General features: G+C 39.9%; 1 protein-coding gene across 3 annotated transcripts in view; it reads left to right on the top strand.

The window, feature by feature from the left end:
- Positions 1 to 22,286, top strand: part of TXLNB (taxilin beta) — a 63,945-nt gene that overhangs the window by 17,453 nt on the left and 24,206 nt on the right. For all 3 annotated transcript variants that reach the window (XM_074037145.1, XM_074037146.1, XM_005551986.5), the window contains exons 3-6: positions 1,510 to 1,680; positions 9,340 to 9,534; positions 11,656 to 11,775; positions 16,464 to 16,538. In XM_074037145.1, coding sequence (XP_073893246.1) covers positions 1,510 to 1,680; positions 9,340 to 9,534; positions 11,656 to 11,775; positions 16,464 to 16,538 — 561 coding nt within the window. The remainder of the gene's footprint in view (positions 1 to 1,509; positions 1,681 to 9,339; positions 9,535 to 11,655; positions 11,776 to 16,463; positions 16,539 to 22,286) is intronic.

Raw genomic sequence — 22,286 nt, 5'->3', positions numbered from 1 at the left:
TAGTAGAGATGGGGTTTCACCATGTTGGCCAGGATGATCTTGATCTCCTGACCTCATGATCTGCCTGCCTTGCATCCCAAAGTGCTGGGATTACAGGCATGAGCCACCACGCCTGGCCCCAATGGCTTTTTTAAAATGGGGAAACTGAGGCACATGTCAGAGCTCATGTGGCATCTGTATCCATTTGCATTAGGCTCTGTGAGGCACCAGAACACCTGAGGTCCAGAAGAACCAGGGCTTTTCCTTTCTGTTCATCAACAAAGTCGTTATTAGGACTAGTACTTACCTGACTTCATCACCATCTGGGCACTACAGGAACTAAGGCCAGTGGAGGAAATGGCTCGGGACAAACGGCTGCTGCTTGAATGTGGCCCCAGTGATGGTCAGTCTGAGATCGACACTCCTAGAGTCCACTGATCTCTCTCTGGAGGCTTCTGAGGTTTATCCCCATGCTCCCCACACCAGGTCTAGAACTCCATAATAACGTTGCCAGATGTAACAAATAAACATACATTACACTCAGTTAAGTTTACATTTCAGATAAACAACAAATAACTTTTTGGCAAAAATATGTCTCATGCAATATTTGGAATATATTAAAACCTATGCTAAAAATTATTTCTTGTTTATTTGAAATTTAAATTTAACGGGGTGTCCTGCATTTTACTGACAATCCTATCCTAGAACTTCAGCATCCAAGATGGAAAGTACAGTAGTAAGTTGATTTCATGTTCCAGGGCATTTGTGGCTGCTGGAGGAACACGAGAAGAGTTCACCTGGACTCAGCAGAAACCAGCAGAATGATCTATTTGTTATAAGCACAGGGCGGGTGTGGGTGGGGAGCAGCAAGGCATGTTACAGATATTTGCTATTCATGCTGTTGAATCATGCAGTAGCTATTTCTGATGGTTTGGTGAAAACCCGTCAATACTTAGGTAGTGGAAGGATACTTTCTCTTCTCCTTTCCCACACACAAACAATCCACACTCAGAGCCCAAAATTATAAAGAAGAGGACTTCATCTTCTGTTTACCAGAAGGCTGCATTTCTCTTTCCTATTTTTAAAAATAGTGCTAGAAGCTTGTTTCAAGGAAGAATTACGCGAACAAAATGCAACCCAGGCAGACAGACTGTTGATCACTGCCTCAATGCAAGGCATCGTCAGGAACTCTGGCAGTTTACAGATTCCAAGGCATGCCTTTCGATTTTGTCTGGCTATTCAATATTGGTTAGATAGACTCAGGAAAAATATTTCTAGACCATCCAAAAATAGATCAAAGTAAAAAGAGACTAGTAATAATGAAAAACCTATCAATGCTGTGCTCTGAAAACTATACCTTCAAGTACTACAAAGGTGACACTTATGAATTTCATTTACTTCCAGAGGAAGTGATAATAGCAAAGAATGTTTCCAAACAACCATAGAGTAATCTTTAAGTTTGCTTTTTTTCTATCGACTCCAAGGAGATCCCTGCCATTTTCTTTCATGTTTGTATCTCCATGTGTACAGCTGGATGAACATCGTACTGAGCAAAAGAAGTTAAAGCTCCTCCAAAAGAAACAGGTACAAATTCAAAAAGAAAAGGACCAGTTACAAGGTGAACACAGCAGAGCTATCCTCGCTCGAAGCAAATTGGAGAGTCTGTGCCGGGAGCTGCAGAGACACAACAAGACTCTCAAGGTATGTCCCAATGGCTCAGAATAACATACTTTCTTGAATGGGCACAGAGACAGGCCTCTGCTACTCGTGGAAAGAGTGTGAATTTTAGAATTAGAGAGGCTTGGGTTCAAATACTGCCTCTGCCCCTTGCTTGCTGGTATCCTTAAATAATTTTACCTCCTCGAGCTACTTTCTTCATCCATAAAATGGAGATTAGACCAGCTTCACTGTGTGGCTCGGAAAAAATTAGATGAAGTTGAATATGTAAGGTACCCACATAGTACCTGACACAGTGCAGGCCCTTAATAAAATGCATACCATTCCCCTTACTTGTTTATTATGTTGAGTTTGTTTCTAAGGTAGGCCTTAGTTCTTTTTAAAAAATACATTTGTAAAGATTCAGCATTTTTGGTATTATAATGAATTCTGCATGACATGAGATAAATGGACACACACCGAATTGACACAATGAAATGAGATTGAGAACCAAAATGTCAATAGTCATCTGAAAAAAAAAGGAAGCTATTGGAAAAAGCACTGAAGCTCTTCGGGCTTAATTATTCAATCTAAAAATAATAGACTGTTCACTTCATTGGGTCTGCACGGGTTTCATTAATTACAGCGTTAGCCCTAGCAGTGTGGTCAATTTGATTACACAGAGACACTAGCTCCATTCAATATAGCAAGATGCAGAGCTCTCCAAGATGACATTGTGTGCTTCCCCAATCCCCTTTCCAGCTGAAGATCCTAAAGCTTTTGACAAACAATAATTAATTAGATACCAAGGTTCCTGTGAGGTAGTTATTATTATAAGCATTTAAAAAGAGAGACTTCAAGAAACAGAGTACATGAAAATCATTGCTGAATTTGTACAATTGAGTTAGGAAAAAAATAGAAGATAATCATGATTCCTCATTTTCCAAATTGCTTTTTGATATCTGGGAAATGGAGAACCAGCGTGATGAAGTCGAAGTCTCAAATTGCAAGTTTTAGGAGATGGGCTACTGGCGTCTTGTCAACAATGGTACTGAAGACAGACACCCAGGCTGAATGGGGGCCTGAGGATGGAAGCATTGTCCTCAACTCAAGATTTGGATTCAAAGGATGCATAAATCTCTTGTGTGTCTACGTAAATCCACTGTGTAATGTTACACAGTAAGGAGATAAAAATTAAATCAGATAGGGCGGGATCATTTATCAACAAAGAAATATAAAGAGTAGAATGATACAGCATGGTCTTCTTGGGTAGTAGTGAAAGACAGAATGATCAGCTGGTCACAGCGGGTCACATCCGTAATCCTAGCATTTTGGAAGGCCAAGGTGGGAGGATCACTTGAGCTTGGGAATTTGAGACCAGCCTGGGCAACATTTATGATAGTGAGACATTGTCTCTACCAAAAATCAAGAAAATCAGCTGAATGTGGCACATTCCTGCAGTGCCAGCTACTCGGGAGGCTGAAGCAGAAGGATCATTTGAGCCCAGAAGTTAGAGCCTGCAGTATGCTATGATTGTGCCACTACACTAAAACCTGCGTGACAGAGCGATGCCCCAGGAAAAAAAAAAAAAAGAGAGAGAGAGATCTTATTAATACCATCCAACTGGTTAGAGACCTTCCCCCACCAAAAAAAACAAAGACAGAATGATGGAAGTAGCAGGAGACGCTGTAAGTGTGCCCATATACCCTCAGTCATGGCTTCTCATTATGAACGACATTAAGTATCATTATTATGCTAGAAGTTATGCTAAGTGCTTTACATACATTATTTCATTTAATCTTCACGATAACCCAGTGAAGGTTAATATCTCCACTTTATTGAAGAAGAAACTGACACTCAGCAATCCCAATCAGTTGTCCAAGGTTAAGTATATTTTAAATGTCAAAATCAGAATTCAAATTCAAAATATTTTCAAATTTTCTAATTTTTTCTTTGACCCAGGGATTATTTAGAAGTATTATTTAATTTTTATAGCCTATCATACATGCTCTATCTTGATAGCATATGTACTTCGAAAGAATGTTTTTCAGATGGTGGGTGTAGTGTTCCATAAGTAACAATTAGCTTTAAATCTTTTTTTTTTAATTTTTTTATCTAACAGTTGCTAAGAAATGAGAGTTAAAAATCTCATATAATTGTGGAATTGTCCGCTTATTTTAATTAGGCCATTAGGCCAATTTCTGCTTTATGTACTTTGAAGCATTAATATTAGGTGTATATACATTTATGATTATTATGTCCTATTGGTGATTTTACCGTTATGAAATGTCCCTTACTAATCTTTTTTTTTTTTTTTTTTTTTTTTTTTGGTGAGATGGAGTCTTGCTCTGTCGCCCAGGCTGGAATACAGTGACGCAATCTCGGCTCACTGCAAGCTCCAACTCCCTGGTTCAAGCAATTCTCTGCATTAGCCTCTCAAGTAGCTGGAATTACAGGCACCTGCCACCGTGCCCAGCTAATTTTTGTATTTTTAGTAGAGATGGGGTTTCACCATCTTGGCCAGGCTGGCCTTGAACTCCTGACCTCATGATCCGCTGACCTCGGCCTCCCAAAGTGTTGGGATTACAGGTGTGAGCCACCACGCCAGGCCAGTAATAATCTTTGTCTTGATGTCTACATTATCTGATATCAATTTAGCCACTTTAGTTTTCTTACTCTTATTGTTTGCCTGGTGTATCTCTTTTCATCCATTCACTTTCAGCCTGGGTCTTTATATTTAAAGTGCATCCTTTCAAGATAGCATATAGCTGGATCTTACTTCTTTTCATTCCTACAGTATCTGCCTTTTAATTGCAGCACTAGTCCATTAACATATAATGTACGTATTGATGTGGTTTGATATATGTCTACCATTTTATTATTTGTTTATTATTTGTCACCTCTACTTTGTTTCTCTTGTTCTTTTCCTGCCTGCCTTTGGATTATTTGAATATTTTAAAATTACATTTTAATTTATCTCTTGTATTTTAAAATTATAACACTATGCATTATCTTTAGTAGTTACTCTGTGATTATAATATACATTCTTAATTTTTCATAGTCTTCCTGGAGTTAATGTTGTATTACTTCACATAACATGTAGAAACACTGCAACTAAATAGATTAATTTACTCCCTCAGCCTTTAAGCTATCATCATTATATGTATTATATTTACATACTTTTGTAAAGCCGATGAGACATTGTTATAATTTTTACTTTAAATGATAATATGTATTTTTTCTTAAAGACAAAACTATCCCTTTTATCTACCCAGATGTTTATCATTCCTGATACTTTTTATTCATTCTGTAGCTTCACATTTCTGTCTGATGTCATGTCCCTCAGCCTGAAGTACTTCTTTTAGTATTTCTTACAGTACAAATCTGGTAATCAATTCTCTTAGTTGTCTTTTATCTTTAAAACATCTTTATTTTTTTTAATTGAAGGCTAAATTCATTGGATATAGAATTCTGCATTGAGAGAACCTATTCGTGGGTTTTTTTTCCTTTTAGCCTTATATAAATGTTCCACTATACTGGCTTTTGAAATTTTTCATGAAAATCAACAATCATTTAAATTATTGTTCCTCCACATGTGTTATGTCCTTTTTCTCTGCCCTTTTCAAGGCCTTTGTATTGATCTTTCACTTTCAGAACTTTTACTGCTTTATGGCCAGGAGTGGTTTTTTTCTTATGTATCCCTACTTGGTATTTGCTAAGCTTTTTTGTATCTGTAATTACATGTCTTTTACCAAATTTTAATTTTTTTCAGCCATTATTTCTTCGAATAGTTTTTCTGCTCCATTTTCTCTCCATCTTCTTTCCTTCTAAGATTCTAACTCTATGTGTATTAGACCTTTTGATATTGTCCTACAGGCCTTCGAGTCAATCTTCACCTTCTTCACCAATACTTTTTCTCTTTTATTTTTAGATTACCTTATTTTGATTGGTCTATCTTCACATTCAGTGATTCTTTTTTTTCTTATTTTTGTTCTGCTCTAAATCCATCCAGTGATGTTTACATTTCAGATTTTGCAATTTTTAATTTCAGAATTTCCATTTGGTTCTTTTTTTATACATAATCTCTTACCTGAGATTTTCTACCTTTTCATTCATTGAGATAATATTTTCCTTTACATCACTGACCATAGTTATAATACCTGTTTTTAAATACTTGTCTGCTAATTCCACATTTGCAGCATTGTAGAACAGGCCTCCTCTACTTGTCTTTTCTTTTGAGAATAGATCACATTTTCTTGATTCTTCATATGTCAAGCCATTGTCTATTGGATCCTGGATGTTGTGACTATTATGTTGTGGAGAATCTGGATTCTACTATATGCTGAATACTTTTTATTTTTTTAAGCAGACAATTAATTTGGTTAGATTCAAACCATAAACTTTGTCTCTTGAGCAGCAGCTGAAATCTCAGTTCAGTTCTTTTTTACTTAGCTAGATGGCTTTGTACACATGTGGCTCAAGGCCAATCAGATTTGTGTAAAGTTTATTCACAGGATCTGGGCTTTATTTCTCTGACTGTCTCTTTTTTGGGGTGATCTCCCCCTCGCTGTTGAGGGACTCTAGTTGTCCAAAACTCTGTATTCTTATTCTTCCAATATGGAAGATGGTATGTTTTATATGAGAATTTTGCCCACCTCATACTCCTGCCAACTGCAGATTTCTCTCAAGCTAAAAGCTCTAAAAAAAATAGGAAACTCATGTACAAGTGCCAACTTCCCTCCAGAGTCTGTCTGATTTTGTTTACTCTCTGGTGTCATCATTGTTTCTTGCATTTCATCCAGAGTTTATAGTTGTTATTTGCAGAAGGGTCAACTTGATATGAGCTTCCTTGGCCATACTAGTGAAACAGCTTAAGTATACCTAAATCTAAAATCCATGTGCTGGGAGCTTGGGAAGATATAGAAAGACAATGTATAACTAGGTATTTCTACCATCATAAATTTTAGCTTTTACTTTTCATTATTAAAACCGCTCCTTCAATGAGTCAAACACACACACACAGAACCTCACAATTTAGGATAACTTAAGAAAGGATTGATGAAAGTCTGAGACATGGGTTTGTTTCAACAAAATGATACATATATTTGAAGTGATAAATCTGAGCCTCAAACTATACTGAAAAAGAACTGCCTAGTAAGAGAGGGGTGAGTGTCTCAGGGAGCATAATTTTCCTAAAGAAATGAGAAGCATTTGTTATCAGAATATCACAGAATTTTAATGTGGATAGGACTGTAGAAATGATCTAGTCCAAGCTACTCATATTTCTGTACATAAATTAATAATTCATTGATTCATTAAATAAACATTTACTGAATACCTATGGATTATGTGCCAGGCACAGCACCAGTTGTAAAATGCACAATGATGCTTGCGAGGTTTTTTCCTTTGTTATCTCAGACTTCATCCCTCAATTTTACTGACATTATTTTGACTTTGAATAATGTATTTGATAAAGAAAAGATAATTTTATCTCAGATGCTGTCCAAATGATTGAAAATCCTTTAACAATGGACTCAAATGTTTTAAGATATTGCTAGATTTCTTTTTGTCTCATTGAAAAACAACATAGGTCGGGTGCAGTGGCTCAACGCCCGTAATCCCAGCACTTCGGGAAGCCAAGGTGGGCAGATCATCTGAGGTCAGGAGTTTGAGACCAGCCTGACCAACATGGTGAAACCCCATCTCTACTAAAAATAAAAAAATTAGCTGGGCTTGGTGATGCATACCTGTAATCCCAGCTACTCAGGAGACTGAGGCAGGAGAATCACTTGAACTCAGGTGGTGGAGGTTGCAGTGAGCCAAGATCGTGCCACCGTACTCCAGCCTGGGTGACAGAGTGAGACTTCATCTCAAAAAAAAAAAAAAAAAAAGAAAGAAAAATACACACACACACACACACACACATATATATATATAAATGGAAGATGACATCTTTTGGGCCAGGATTGGGGGTTATGATTCTTTGTTTGACATTTATTTAGTGCCATCCTAACATCTGTACCTTCTTTCTATAACCAGTTCCCAATAAAAAAACAAAACAAAACAAAAAAAAACTTCAGACTTGCATGGGGTGGTTCATTTATTCATTCATGGAATATTTATAAATACAAATGGCATTCAAATCATGGTGTGTAGTTCTGATTCCAAACTTGCTGACTTTTAAGCTAATCAGGACCAATGTGGAAACAATCACAATCATACATATATTTAATTGCTGTTAACTGGTAGCCATAATTATTTTTAGCGAAACACATATAGTAAGTGTTAGTATACAAAGTTTAGGGAAATAATATCTCAGATAGTTTATTTCTTCAGTTTAGGAAGTACAGATATCTTCAATACCCCTGAGAAGTTGTTGCTTAATAAAAGTTTATAACATGAATAAATTATGATTTTGATATCAGGAGTCACATTAGAGTTAGGAATTGTGTTATTATTGTAGAGGAAAGAAGAAACCTAATGATAAAATATTTTCAGAGCATATATTTTCAGCATCAGTTTTTATTTTGATCACATTATTTTGTTATGATAAAGATCTGTACAATTCTGTTAAAAATTATTATTATTTCTTTTAAAAAATCCTGTTACATAATTTGAACTTGGTAGGCAATCAAATGCAGTATAATTTTACTTGCCAACAACGAAGCAAGCTTTCATATTAACAATCAGAACTGAAAAGAATCCTAAAATGTCTGTATCATTTGTCAGCCACGTAAATGTCTCTATCTTTGGTAGGATGTAGCAAGATTAAACCCTTTTATTCGAAAAGAATAACAATCACAAAGCACTTCTCAATATAGATATGGAGGAAATTGGAGCTCATTGTCAGTGGCTAGCAATGAATGGAGAGTTTTGATTTAGGAGAAAAGAGAACAGAAATGATATAAAAGTTAATTTGCAATTCTTCAATGTTAACAAAGCGGAAGAAGGAAAATTAGATGTTTCACTTTAGAGTTAAAGAAGATTTGAAACTTAATATTGCTTTCAGATTCAAAATTTACATTGAACATTTTAATTACCCTATGTGACACATTTAATGATTGTTCTTTCAAAAACAAAATAATATCCAGCATATTTGGAAAGATTCCCTTTTATATTCTTGAATGGCTGTAATTGAGCTATGCTATCTTAGTTTCCTTTTTTAAAGCTCTTTGATGAAAGTTTTTTCTCACAAAGAGAAAATTTTTATTGTGATCACTTATATTTACAAAACTTGGTAATACAATTATGTGATTAATATGCCATGGTTTTTATAGGGAAATATAAGATCTATTGTTCTCCCTTTACCAAACCAGAGAAACACATGATCTGTCTCATCAATCAGTAAACTCAAGGGGCCTTTTTTTCAGGCCACAGCCAAGAGATCAAAATTGTGTGACTGTGTGTTTGTTAGAAATCGCTGCAGTTCATTCACTCAGCAAGAGACCCGTCATCTTTAAAACAAGTCTATTCATCACTGACTACAAATTCAAGGCCTTCACAGCACCTGTTCTGAGTAACTATGTACTCACAGCTGAAACCTTTACTCATACATTTATTTTGGGGCTGAGCAGCTTTAGCCCTAGAGAACTGAAAAAAAAACATCCCACCTACTCTGCACACTCATCTCCTCTGGGTGACCTAATCCTGAGTTCTATAAACCCGGGGTGCATTTAAACAAAATGTTTTGCTTTTTATTCGCAGGAAGAGGCGCTTCAGCGGGCACGTGAGGAAGAAGAGAAAAGGAAGGAAATCACAAGCCATTTCCAGAGTACCCTCACGGACATCCAGGGCCAGATTGAGCAGCAGAGTGAGCGAAATATGAAGCTCTGTCAGGAGAACACAGAGCTTGCAGAAAAGCTGAAAAGCATCATTGATCAGTATGAGCTCAGAGAGGAGGTGAGAACCACATCAAACAACTTAGAACAGGACATAGATCCGGATCTGGGTGGTCAAGGTGGGAACTTGGTTAATAAGACAGTTACAGCCAGCCCTCTCAACAGATTCATATTTAGGATTGGATTTCCTTGACTAGCCAAAATGAAGACAGATGGTCTTACAAAATACCTGACTGAAAGTCATATGGGATTTCTTCAAAACTGGCATCATTGCAAAGTAAAGGCAATAAATAGAAAGTGATAGGCTGTGGGCACAGTTTTCCTTGAAAATAATATTTCTCAGCCTTTTAAAAATCCTCTCTGTATAGCCAGAAATAACTCACGCACTCCTTAAGAATTGCCATGTCATCTAAATTAAGAGTCTGTATTCTGGCCGGGCGTGGTGGCTCATGCCTAGTAATCCCAACACTTTGGGAGGCCGAGGCAGGCGGATCAAGAGGTCAGGAGTTGACCAGCCTGGCCAACATAGTGAAACCCTGTCTCTACTGAAAATACAAAAAAATTAGCTGGGCATGGTGGTGGGTGCCTGTAATCCCAGCTACTCAAGAGGCTGAGGCAGGAGAATCGCTTGAACCTGGGAGGCGGAGGTTGCAGGGAGCTGAGATCACGCCACTGCACTTCAGCCCAGGAGACAGTGTGAGATTCCATCTCAAAAAAAAAAAAAAAAAAAAAAAAGAGTCTGTACCCTACTAGGCCAATAATAGTATTAATAATGTCATCATTGTGATAATAATTATGTCATTTATTCAGTGCTTAGTTTGTATCAGGCAATGTGCTAAGTGCTGAACTTTACATACAATATGGCATTTAATTGTCTCAACAATCTTATGCACTAGTTAATAATATATTATAGATGGGAAGCAGAAGCTAAGAGATTAAACCACTTACCCACAGTCACAAGAGCCAAAAGCCTTTTACTTTGAATAGGTTATATTAGGGGGATGATCAACGTCTTTTGTTATCACCAAATTATATTTTAATATTTAATATGTTTTTAAGATTCCAAATACCCTCTCAGGATTTTGATACATCATATTCTGTTCCCTATCCCACCCAAATTTTAAATCTCTGCTTTAAAATGTAACATAACATAGTCAAAGCGGCTCCGTTGGCAACATGCTAAGATTTTATCAAGCACAAAACTGAGCCAACAGCATATGGTCGCAGTGGTTAGGTAAATCAAGAAACTCCTCACAGTAAGCCAAAATGCCATGCTACCATTTTATCTTGTCACGAGGATCAATCCTGCTCCAGAGTGGAGGTTCAGACTAAAGAAGAAAGGAAGGAGTGAAAGCAAAATATCCATACTCTTCAGAGAGATCTCAGATGGGAATGGGCTGCTATACTAGTTGTATATTCCTGGGACTGGTTCTAAGTAAAGCCCAAGGGTAGAATTCCATGTCCTGTTTCTGATGGGACCTCCTAGTGACCAGGAAGTTATCCATACTGAGGTAGAGTTGTAAGTTTCTCTTCACCAAACTAGTCCAGAGGTCAAAAGGTGTGGCGAGCTCTGCATATTTGCAAATCAATTTCTCTATGACCCTTGGCCTTGTCATCCCCACCAGAGCAACAGAGTAGAATTCAGGGGGGCTCAGGCCTCACTCCCAGACCTCAGACCACATGCTGGCACCCCAAGACTTTCTCACAACGCCAGAGGCAAGAATGCGGAGAATTCATCATGATAAATTGCACCAATGTTGTGATTAAAAGTGGTTTTATAGTCACAGAAAGAGCCAAAATACCAAATAATACAACTGCAGCCCCTGTATATTGTATACTGATAGATGATTGTCTGCGCTGTCTAACATAATAAATAGCATCATATCTAATAGTTACCAAATGTAGAAAAATATTGTATGGATCTTTTGGTGTTGACACTGCTGAACTCTGGTGCCTCTACCTTTTGTAGCTACCTTTGTGTGTGTGGTGCAAAGTTGGGGGTGGGCGTGGTTCACCAATTTACAGCTTTAGTATAAAGCTGTAAGTGATGCCAATGCATTTATCCCTCTCTTCTTTTACATCTTAAAACCTGGAGAATGTATATTAATGTGAATTATTTTATTTTGCATTTTTAAGCACCAATAATAAACCAAACTTTCTATGTGTACTTTATTTTTCTTAGCATCTGGACAAAATATTTAAACACAGAGAACTGCAGCAGAAGCTGGTGGATGCAAAGCTTGAGCAGGCCCAAGAAATGATGAAGGAAGCAGAGGAGCGACACAAACGAGAAAAGGAATATGTACTTATCATTTTAGTCATTCTGCATATCTGCTCCAACTCAGTGTCAGAGACACTCTGAGCAAGTTGTTTTGTATTTATTTATTTATTTGAGACAGAGTCTCTGTCGTTCAGGCTAGAATGCAGTGGTGCGATCTCCACTGCAACCTCTGCCTCCCAGGTTCCGGCAATTCTCCTGCCTTAGCCTCCCAAGTAGCTGGGATTACAGGCGCCCACTACCATGCCCGGCTACTTTTTCTGTATTTTTAGTAGAGACATGGTTTCACCCTGTTGGCCAGGCTGGTCTCGAACTCCTGACCTCAGGTGATCCACCCCCATCGGCTTCCCAAAGTGCTGGGATTACAGGCGTGAGCCACCGCGCCCGGCTGCAAGTTGTTTTTATAATGGTCAAAGAGCACTAGACTGATGGAGAAAGAGCCCCAACTTCTATGGAGAACTAAATTAGCCAGCCCAGTCTGAGGCACTGTATCTACACTACTTTCTACATAAAATCGTCATGCATCCATTCCACACATATTTTTCAAGTGCCTGTTATCTGCTAAGGACTGTGTTAGGTGCTGGGACATAGCCGTGAACAAGACAGAGAAGGGCCATCTCCCACTATGGAGATCAGAGTCTAACTGGAAAAAGAAAGGCAATAGACGAGCAAACAAGGAAGGGTCATTACAGACAATAATCACTGCTACTAAGGAAATAAAGAGAAACTGAGAAGGGGCCAAAGAAGGGGATGTACTTTAGATTGAGTGACCAGGAAGGCCTCCTGGAGGGAAGAATGCTTGATTGAGCTAAGCCCTGCCCGATGAGGAGCTGCCACTTGGAGCATCGTCTCCAGCATCTGCAGCAGCAACAAACACCCTAATGCTGGAGCCAGTTTGGTGTGCTCCAGAAACAGGAAAAGGTCAGGGAAGCAAGAGCATGGGGGAAAAGTTCAAAATGAAGCTGGAGAGGTAAGCAGGGGCCAAACTGGGTAGCTTTGTAGGGCGTAAAAAGTCATTTGGATTTCATTCTAAATACAATGGGAAAGTACTGGGTACTTCTGCAAAGGAAGTGATGGCATGATCTACTCTGCATCTGCTAAGATTAATTTGGCTCCTGGATGGAAAATAGACTGCAGAGGGACAAAAGAGCAAGAAGACAATTAGGGGACTACTATAGCAATCAGATGAAATGTGACAATGACCTGGTTTAGGGATATGGCAGCAGAGAAGAGGGTTGGAGATGGATGAAAGTTGTTTTCAATGTGAAATCAACAGGCAGTGCTGCAGACCTGAAGCTGGTGACAAAGAGAAAAGGAGAGAGTCAAGGATGACTCCTAAGTTTTGACCTGAGGAAACTGAGTGGCAGTGTTTATTGATATCTCATTAACTCCAAGCACCCCCTAAAAAGCTGTAAGGCCATTCTACGGATGAGAGAATTGAGGCTCCAAGAAGATACGCAACTTGTAAAGGTCACACGCTGCTGACTGAGCAAGATGTGTTTTGATCTTCTGTGCGTCTGTTCCCAAAGCCCACACTCTCTGTGACGATGCATCACACTCAGATGTGTGTTTCAGAGGTATGAGTTGAGGCATGTATCTGTTGCTGGGGTGAGAGAGAGGTAAAACATAGTCCATGGACCAATTATTCAAATTTGGCCATTTCACATTTTGATCTTGAGCTTTTCATTTACCCAAAATCAGACCAGAATCAATTCAATTGGTTAGAATAGTAATTTTAAAATAACTTTTCAAACATGGCAACAAAAAGACAAATTTTGAGCAATATAATCTGGTGGACATTGGATAATTTCAAATCAGAAGTCCATGTTCTCTTAAGAAAAAGATTAACTTATGAAATCCGTCTACAACCTAGCTCTGAAAGCAAGAAATAAAACATTCAATTATTCACAATCCAAGAGAATAGAAATTCCACCATTGGTGTAATTACCCTCTTGGGTAAAATATGCTTCCCACAGGATATCAGTACTTTGTTATATAACACATGAGACACGACCGAGAAAGAACTAGACAAAGATGCTCATGAGAGACATTGGAGAGCAGGTTTGAGACGATCCAGCCTTAGCAAGAAACTAGCACCCCGCCCTGGTTCAGCAAAACAGATTTGAGTCAAAGAGAGGGAGCTCCCCTCAGTTCTTCGAAGCTAGCCGCCTACCTGGGTTGGAAGTGATGAGGTATCAGGTCATCCAGGCAGAATAGGCAGCCACCAGCCTCCCTCGAGGTCAGGGGTCACCAGTCACAACAAGGCTGCATAGCCAGCTCACAATAAGCAGGCACAGTGCCAACACTCCCCTTAGATGGCCAGAGGGGACACTGTAGGGCTTCTATTCCACAGCTGCCCTAGTCCTCTCATAGGACCAGTCAGTTGCACTTCTATTAAGAATCAATCCTCACTGCATACTGGGAAGCATAGAGGAACAAATACAACCCATTTTACAAATGGAGAGGTTGGGCCGTAGGAAAAAGACAAACTTAGATGAGGAAAAAGATGCTTTCCAGTTTTTAAAAATAATGATTGTATTGTTGGTTTTTTTGGTTCCGATTACATAAGCAATGCATAGACCTCGTGGACATTTTTTTACAATAGGGATAAACTAAAAGTAAGAAATTTAAATCAGCCTATCTTCAAATATAAGAGAAACTTCTTAATTGATGGCCTCCAGACAGACTAGCCAAATTGATCTCTGATGTTCACTATTGTCTTTGTGAAACACACTAACTGATGCCCACAGCATGCTGACTCGCAGGTCTACCAAGTCACTCTCTGGAAGGGCTACAAATATTTGCCCTAGTTTAGTAAAGTGGAGCTTACCAAGAATCAGCTCTTTGCACAAACCTTTTCTTTCCAATTGCACTTGCTTTTGTGTAAATCAACAGGATGTTACATAAACTGATGAAATATAAGTATGAAAACAAAAAACTGTTTGTGCAAATTATGCTTAGTGCTTTGAAAGACTAAATGCAAACAAGTGGCAAAAAACTGTCAAACTAGATATGAGTAGCTATAAAAGACTGGGGGGAAGTGGAAAACTCTAGAGAATTATCCAGTCAAGCTGCTTCACAAGTATTTTTAGGTTGTAGCACTATTGCTAAACACACACACAAGCCTAACAACCTAGAAATCTTATATGGCACACTATGTATGTGATTTTTTAAATAATAATAAAAACAAAATAAAAAACCCTCTGAACTCTAATCAGAAGATCCATACCCAAAACAAAGACCACAGCCCCTCCTCAAAATTGAGAAATAGACATTCATCTTAAGTTAAAAATTACAAGCTTATATATGAGTGTGTCATTGTATGCCCAAATCACCTTTTCAGTTTAACCCATCAGCTCTCAGGGGCCAGGATTCAGACCAGTAAGTCAAACTTCTAACCCGTATTTCTCAAAATGTAATCCACAGACCACTGATATCCAGACCATTTTGGGTATTTTCTTTAAGCACAGATTTCAGTCACACCCTGTACTTCCTAAATCATATTATCTGAGAGGCATCTGCATTTTAATATGTTCCATAGGAGATTCTGATGCATGTTAGAAGCTCTGTGTCAGGAATCAGGGACAAAGACCAAGGACATACATATTTCTTACTGTATCACATGTGCTATGGTGGAGAACAGTGGTCTAGGAGAATGATTCCGGGTTTACTATCAAGAAACAGTTGTTGGCCAGGCACGGTGGCTCATACCTGTGATCCCAGCACTTTGGGAGGCCAAGGCAGGCAGATCACGAGGTCAGGAGTTGGAGACCAGCCTGGCCAACATGGCAAAACCCCTTCTCTACTAAAACTATAAAAATTAGCTGGGCGTGGTGGCAGGTGTCTGTAATTCCAGCTACTGAGAAGGCTGAGGTGGGAGAATCACTTGAACCCAGGAGGTGGAGGGTGCAGGGAGCTGAGATCACACCACTGCATTCCAGCCTGGGCGACAAAAGAGAAACTCGGTCTCAAAAAAAAAAAAAAAAAAAAAGAGAAAAAGAAAAAGAAAGAAAAGAAACAGTTGCTGACAAAAGTGCACCAAGTGAGGAAGTTCTGGAGAGGTTCAAGCAGAGGCTGAATGATTGTTGGCCAGGATTGCTAGAGAGGGTTCCAGAATGTGGTGGGAAGTTGAATTTTTTGTGATTCATACTTAAGCTGGAGGCTTTTTTTTTTTTCATTAAAACCACTAGTTTATAGTTGAGAATCCAACTTTTTTAGGCCAATTATTTTCTTGGCTTTCTTTTTCTTTTTCTTCCTTTATTTTTTTAGAAGTGGAGTCTCACTCTGTTGCCCAGGCTAGAGTGCAGCAGCCTCATCATAACTCATTGCAACCTGAGATTCCGGGGCTCAAGTGATCCTCCTGCCTCAGCCTCTTGAGTTGCTGGGACTGCAGGCATGCATCATCACCCCTGACTAATTTTTTTTTTTTTTTTTTTTAGTGACAGGGTCTCCCTATGTAGCCCAGGCTGGTCTCAAACTCCTGGCCTCCAGCAATCCTCCCAGCTCAGCCTCCCAAAGTGCTGGGATAACAGGCATGAGCCACCGTGCTGGGCCTGGTTTTTTTTTAGCTTTCTTAGATTCTTTTCAGAGTCCCAAAAAATTACTTAAGGAGGTTAATGAGCAGGTTATTAAGTTTTATAGACAAATTACAGCCAAATAGTAATCTAAAAGGTCAATCTGACCATCTTTCCACACACTTTCTCTTCTCATAGTTGCTGAACCAGGCGGCAGAGTGGAAGCTTCAGGCGAAAGTGCTGAAGGAGCAGGAGACAGTCCTACAGGCTCAGGTGAGGCCAAGGGGACGAGGCATGGGGGCGCTGTCCTCGCGGTCCCCAGATAAAAAGGCTGGGGCCAAAGGTGGGCAGCAGAGGTCCTCCTATGTGGCAGGGGATGGGGGGGAGTTGGAAATGAAGAACAACTTCACATTTATTCGTATTTTTAAGTAAAAATAAAAGCACAATATTATATCTATGAAAAAGAAATGTTCTGCACCAGCAACATCCAGTCAAAGGTTTGTTGACAGACAATGGATGACAGTACAATGGTCAACAGTGTCAGCCAGTGTCCAGGTTCCCATCTAGCGCTTCTTATTTCTGCTGTGTTTTCCCTCTCATTGCCCTGTTAAGGTAAGAAGAAAATGTAAACTGCTTAGATGCACCATCTATGACTGGCGATTCTTAAAATGTCCTCATGTTTTGATATTATTTATCATAAAAAGAAAATTAGGCCCAGGCGCGGTGGCTCGCGTGTAATCCCAGCACTTTGGGAGGCCAAGGTGGGCAGATCACCTGAGGTCAGGAGTTCAAGACCAGCCTGGCCAACATGGTGAAACCCTGTCTCTATTAAAAAGATACAAACCTTAGTCGGGTGTGGTAGCATGTGCCTGTAATCCCAGCTACCCAGTAGGCTGAGGCAGGAGTATCACTGGAACTCAGGAGCCAGAGGCTGCAGTGAGCCGAGATCACGCCACTGCACTCCAGCCTGGGTGACAGAGCAAGACTCCATCTCAATTAAAAAAAAAAGAAAAAAGAAAAAGAAAAAGAAATGAGAAAAATAGTCACCACTCAAGTTTCTGTGCCATCAGAGGTTGGCCTTGTCAGTGGTGAATGGATAGAAGTGGCAGGCAAGTCAGGAACCATTTTGATTTGGCTGCGTGGCAACTTTTATGTGCTTCTGTTAGACTCTGGGGGGTCCTATTTCAGATTCTAAAAAGAAAGGGGGACCATTCTGGACGTTTATGCCCCAGGTGACTCTGGAAGAAAGCCAGCTACCCATCTTCCCCCTATCTTGGGACTCTGCCCATCCTAAATAATGGTCCCTGTGGGTTCCAGGAGTACCGTCCTGCCACGGGCCACAGAAGGACTTCCGCTGCCCCGGGAAACACCCAAGTGCTAAAGGAACTGTGAGGTCACAGGGAGAAATTCACTGAAGGCAAGGAAATCCGAAGCCTTCCAAGCTGGGCATCACTAATTTAAGATTTGTAAATGTTTATGTGCTGACAGCTGAGTACTTGTTCATTGTAAACACACACACACACACACACACACACACACACACACACAAATCGTGTTCATTGTAAAAGAAAAAAGCAAATAAGAAATTTTAAATCACAGATTATACCACTACATAGACAAAATACAGGGAACATTTTCATATCTGGCCTTCTTAAAGCATATATCTGCAATGTGTATATAGCAAAGCAATAATAAATTATTTTCTCCAGTATGAACTATTCTCTGATAATAAAGAAGAATTGTTTTAATACACTAGGTGCATAGAGGTTAGAACCATAATGTGTCTGAATCAAAGGGCCCGGAGTTACAAACTCAAGATCATCCTTAAGGCAGTCACGGAACTCATCGCATCATGGTGTAGGGTGGGTGGCTGACTGCTGACTGTCTAGCAGAAGGAAAGGGGGTGTGACCTCAAGGAATCAAGCCAAGGCCTCTAATTCTATCTGTGCCTCATTCACCACACAGAGCCTTGAGGGGAACAATAAATAATACTTGAAGCTGTGCACTGTTTACATCATCTGCGACATGCAATCTCTACTCCTCCATGCAAAATGAAGACAATCAACTTGAGCAGAGTAGATTATATTGTTAAACTGCAGGCGACAGAGTGATTCATTCAGCTGGCATCAGAATCAAGGCCTTTAATGACCTGTACAATACAAATACAAAGGTTTTGATCTAATTTCCCACCTATACCCCCTCAAACTTAAAAAACCATCAACCAGGGGTTCTAGATTTGCTGTTGTTCCTCGTTCATCCCCGAGTCCAGGCACCAGGTCCGAGTGCTAGCTCTTTGAGAAGCTGTGTGACCCTGTGCAACTCACCTAAACCTCTAAGGAACTGAATTTCCTGGTCTGCAAAATGAAAGTGCTATAATGAATCAATGACCCCAGTCTGGAGTCCTGCAACCCCTGAGAGGCCTATGACTTTTCAGCGTTTCTCGAACATCAGCACATAAGGTAGCAGCTCCTATCTAAAATGTAGTTGTTTCTGATATTACTTCACCTCTTGCTCAGCAACTGTGGATGGAAATTATGCCTATGTTTAAGTTTTTTAAAAGGAACATCAGTTAGTGCATATATAATATATGTAGTTGGTTTTCAAGTCATGCATGCAAAGCATTTTGCTCAGTGTCTGGCCCAAAATAAGCATAATTAATTCAACCAATATTTACTGAGCATCTACTAAGTGCTAGGCATGGTTCTAGGTTTGGCGATATAATCATCAATAAGAGAGAGAAAAATCTCTGCTTGACTATTAATTAGTGTATGAACTAGTAGTATTATTTCATAGGTAAGGATTCGTATAAGGAAATATGAGACAACAGGAGACTTTTTTTTGAGACGGAGTCTCTCTCTGTGGCCCAGGCTGGAGTGCAGTGGTGTGATGTCAGCTCACTGCAAGCTCCGCCTCCTGGGTTCACGCCATTCTCCTACCTCAGCCTCCTGAGTAGCTGGGACTACAGGTGCCCGCCTCCACGTCCTGCTAATTTTTTGTGTTTTTAGTAGAGATGGGGTTTCACCGTGTTAGCCAGGATGATCTTGATCTCCTGACCTCGTGATCCACCCGCCTCGGCCTCCCAAAGTGCTGGGATTACAGGCGTGAGCCACCGCGCCCAGCCCAACAGGAGTCTTAAGTTGCAAAAAAGTTGAAGAAACACTGGAAAAGATGATCTCAAGATGCTATTCTGCTGTAGTTCATGACCATAGAGAACTTCCAGAGCTGAAGAAGTGTGGCCCTAAGCTAAGTTGACACCGCCTTCTTCTCCATTGCCCGCAGTGTTCCACAGTGCAGGCAGGCAGCCTCACTAATTGCAAGAACCCTCCTTTGTCTTTCTTTTTTGTCTCCAAGTTACCTTTGAAATTCCAGTAATTACTTAAGCCTCAAGAAGAAAATAGAGGTCCTGAATCCCTACATGTAATCATGTTTAAACAAACTCCTCATTAAAAAGTATCAACATTATATTTTTAAAACTTTTAAACTTTGAAAACAAACTCTATCACAGATTCTTCTGCGTAACACTCCAACACTTCCTTTGGTTTTACTCTGTCTTTAAAGGGGTGGGAGTAGCAGGAGGCCAAGGCGAAGGCCCCATTTCTAAGGTCTGGGCAAGAGAATTATCAAGGACAGATTGTGTTGTTTTCCTAGAGAAGTCACTTTTCAGTCACAAGACCTCTGCTGGCCAACTGAGGGCAGGCTTCTCACTTAGGGAAGCGATGTCTGGCTTTCAATTATACAAGCCAAGGCAACAGAATAAATGTCAGAGACGATCGATGGGATACAATTGTCACTACAAATAGACTGTTCATTGGATCAATAAGGATGAAGACAGTAGCAGATGTGGGAAGTCAGCAATATCTGATGTGGACACAAAATACTACCCGAGGGGAAAGATCAGTGGGTAAATTGTTAAAAGCATGTAATCGGAGTCTTTAAAGTCTGAAATCCTCCCCGTACCTCTACAGGGTGAGAGGAGAGCACTGCTGCACCTGTTCTTGTCATGGGACTTACTCCCAAACCAAATCTCACAGGTTCACCAAGATGATCCCTGGACACAGCTGTTTCCCATACTCTATGAATGTCTGTAATTAACATTTAGTGCTCAGTAAAAAGACTGTGTGTGTCAGTTGGCCCATTTAAAAGTGAAATATTGAGGCAATTTTTGTTGTTGTTCTAATCATAGAAGAGTTTGTTTCTATTTGTGCCTCTGGCAGGGGAAATCTGTGCATGACCTCTGGATGTCCTTCCCTGGCTCTCCGAAATACCAAAGTGATACTGGGAACATGACACATGAAACCAAACATGCATCATGTCAGCACGATAGTGAGAGGGAAGACGCTCCCAAACAAATATCCATTTAGTAAACAAGAAGTACAAATGTTTAGTAAGTAGGAGAGTGTTAGAGTTATCTGAGAAATCCATAGTTTTTGCCACCAGACAGAGAGGTCAAATAGGAAGAAAAGCAAAATATTAGACTGGTCACTGGAAGGAAGAAATGGGGAATTGTTGTTTAATGTGTATAAAGTTTCCATTTTGCAAGATGTTAAAGGTTCTGGAGATTGGTTACACCATATTGGAAACATACTTAGCAATTCTGAAGTATACACTTAAAAATGGTTAGGATGGTAACTTTTGTGTTATGTGTATTTTACTACAATTAATTTATTTAATAGAAAGAAAACAAAAACTAAAACCATAACTAGAAAAAGCACAGAAGAGCTGGTGATGAATCAAGACACTACTTCTCAGAACTCTGGGTGTGTCTGTCTTCTCCATGCTAATGAGCCAGCAACAAGAAAACATAAGAAACGGAAACAAAATCTGCCCAATTAATACACCACAAAGAACATTCTGCCTTTTTCTTTTATAAAGCCTTCACTTTGAGACACGATGGAAAAATTTAACAGGTACACATGGAAAAGTAAGACATGAAGACAGCCTTACCCAGTCAAGTGAAGACAATCGAACCTGAGAGTTTTTAATGTCTGTTAGCTCATGTTGAGGCTGAAGTCCTGGGAGTGGTTGTTCTTGCTGATTCCAACAAGGCTGCCTCTGTGAGATGGACCAGACATGTGCTCACTCCTGCCCCAACTACAGGGCTGCAAGAGGGATGGGGAGGACCAGCTCAGGAGACCACAGTGTCTGCCGTCTACGTAATTCTGCTAGAGTTACTGATAAGTTGGAAAAAGAATGGGGAGAAATTAAGGAAAAAAGTTAACAAAAGAGGCCGGACTGAGAATACAAATGGAAAGATGTTGTGACAGAAGGTGACCGGGATCTGCTGGGGGTACTTGTTCCCACCCTAGGCCAATGGATGATGTGCAGGGTAGGTAGCCAGTCCCCAAGAGCTAACCCTAGGGCACAGTGTCTCCAACTGAGAGGTCTGACCCATATGTGGTCCCCGAAATTAATTCTGGCCCACAGTGGATTCCAGCCAGTATTTTGAAAAAAAAAAAAAAAAAATGAAAACACAATTGAACAGAATATGTCATAGTACATTGTACATGATTGGCTGGGTACAGTGGCTCATACTTGTAATCCAAACACTTTGGGAAGTTGGGGCAGGAGGATTGCTTGAGGCCAGGAGTTTGAGACCAGCCTAGGTTAAAAAAAAAAAAAAAAAAAAACCACGCATGGTGGCTTATGCCTGTAGTTGTAGCTACTCTGGAGGCTGATGCAGGAGGGTCCCTTAAGCCCAGGAGGTTGAGGCTGCAGTGAGCTAGGATCACACAATTGCACTCCAGCCTGGGTGACAGAATCAGACTGTCTCTTAAAAGAAAGAAAGAAAAAAAAAAAAACCACAGTAAATATTGTCTTATGCACCATGCATGTGTGAGAGAGAGAGAGAGAGAGTCTGTGTCTGTGTGTGTAAAACCCTAGAGCCCCTTCTTGGCCATGGATTCCTTGATGCCCCTTTACTCTGTCTCTTTAATCTGTGTGTCAAGGAATCATGAGAAACAAATTTTGGTTATGTCACATACTCACAGTACTAATGAGAGATTTCAAAATGATGATCAGCTG

Source organism: Macaca fascicularis, chromosome 4 (assembly GCF_037993035.2).
Source record: "Macaca fascicularis isolate 582-1 chromosome 4, T2T-MFA8v1.1".
NCBI classification, from domain to species: domain Eukaryota; kingdom Metazoa; phylum Chordata; class Mammalia; order Primates; family Cercopithecidae; genus Macaca; species Macaca fascicularis.
Note: the sequence above shows the minus strand (reverse complement) of the source record. Positions and strands in the feature narration are given on the sequence as shown.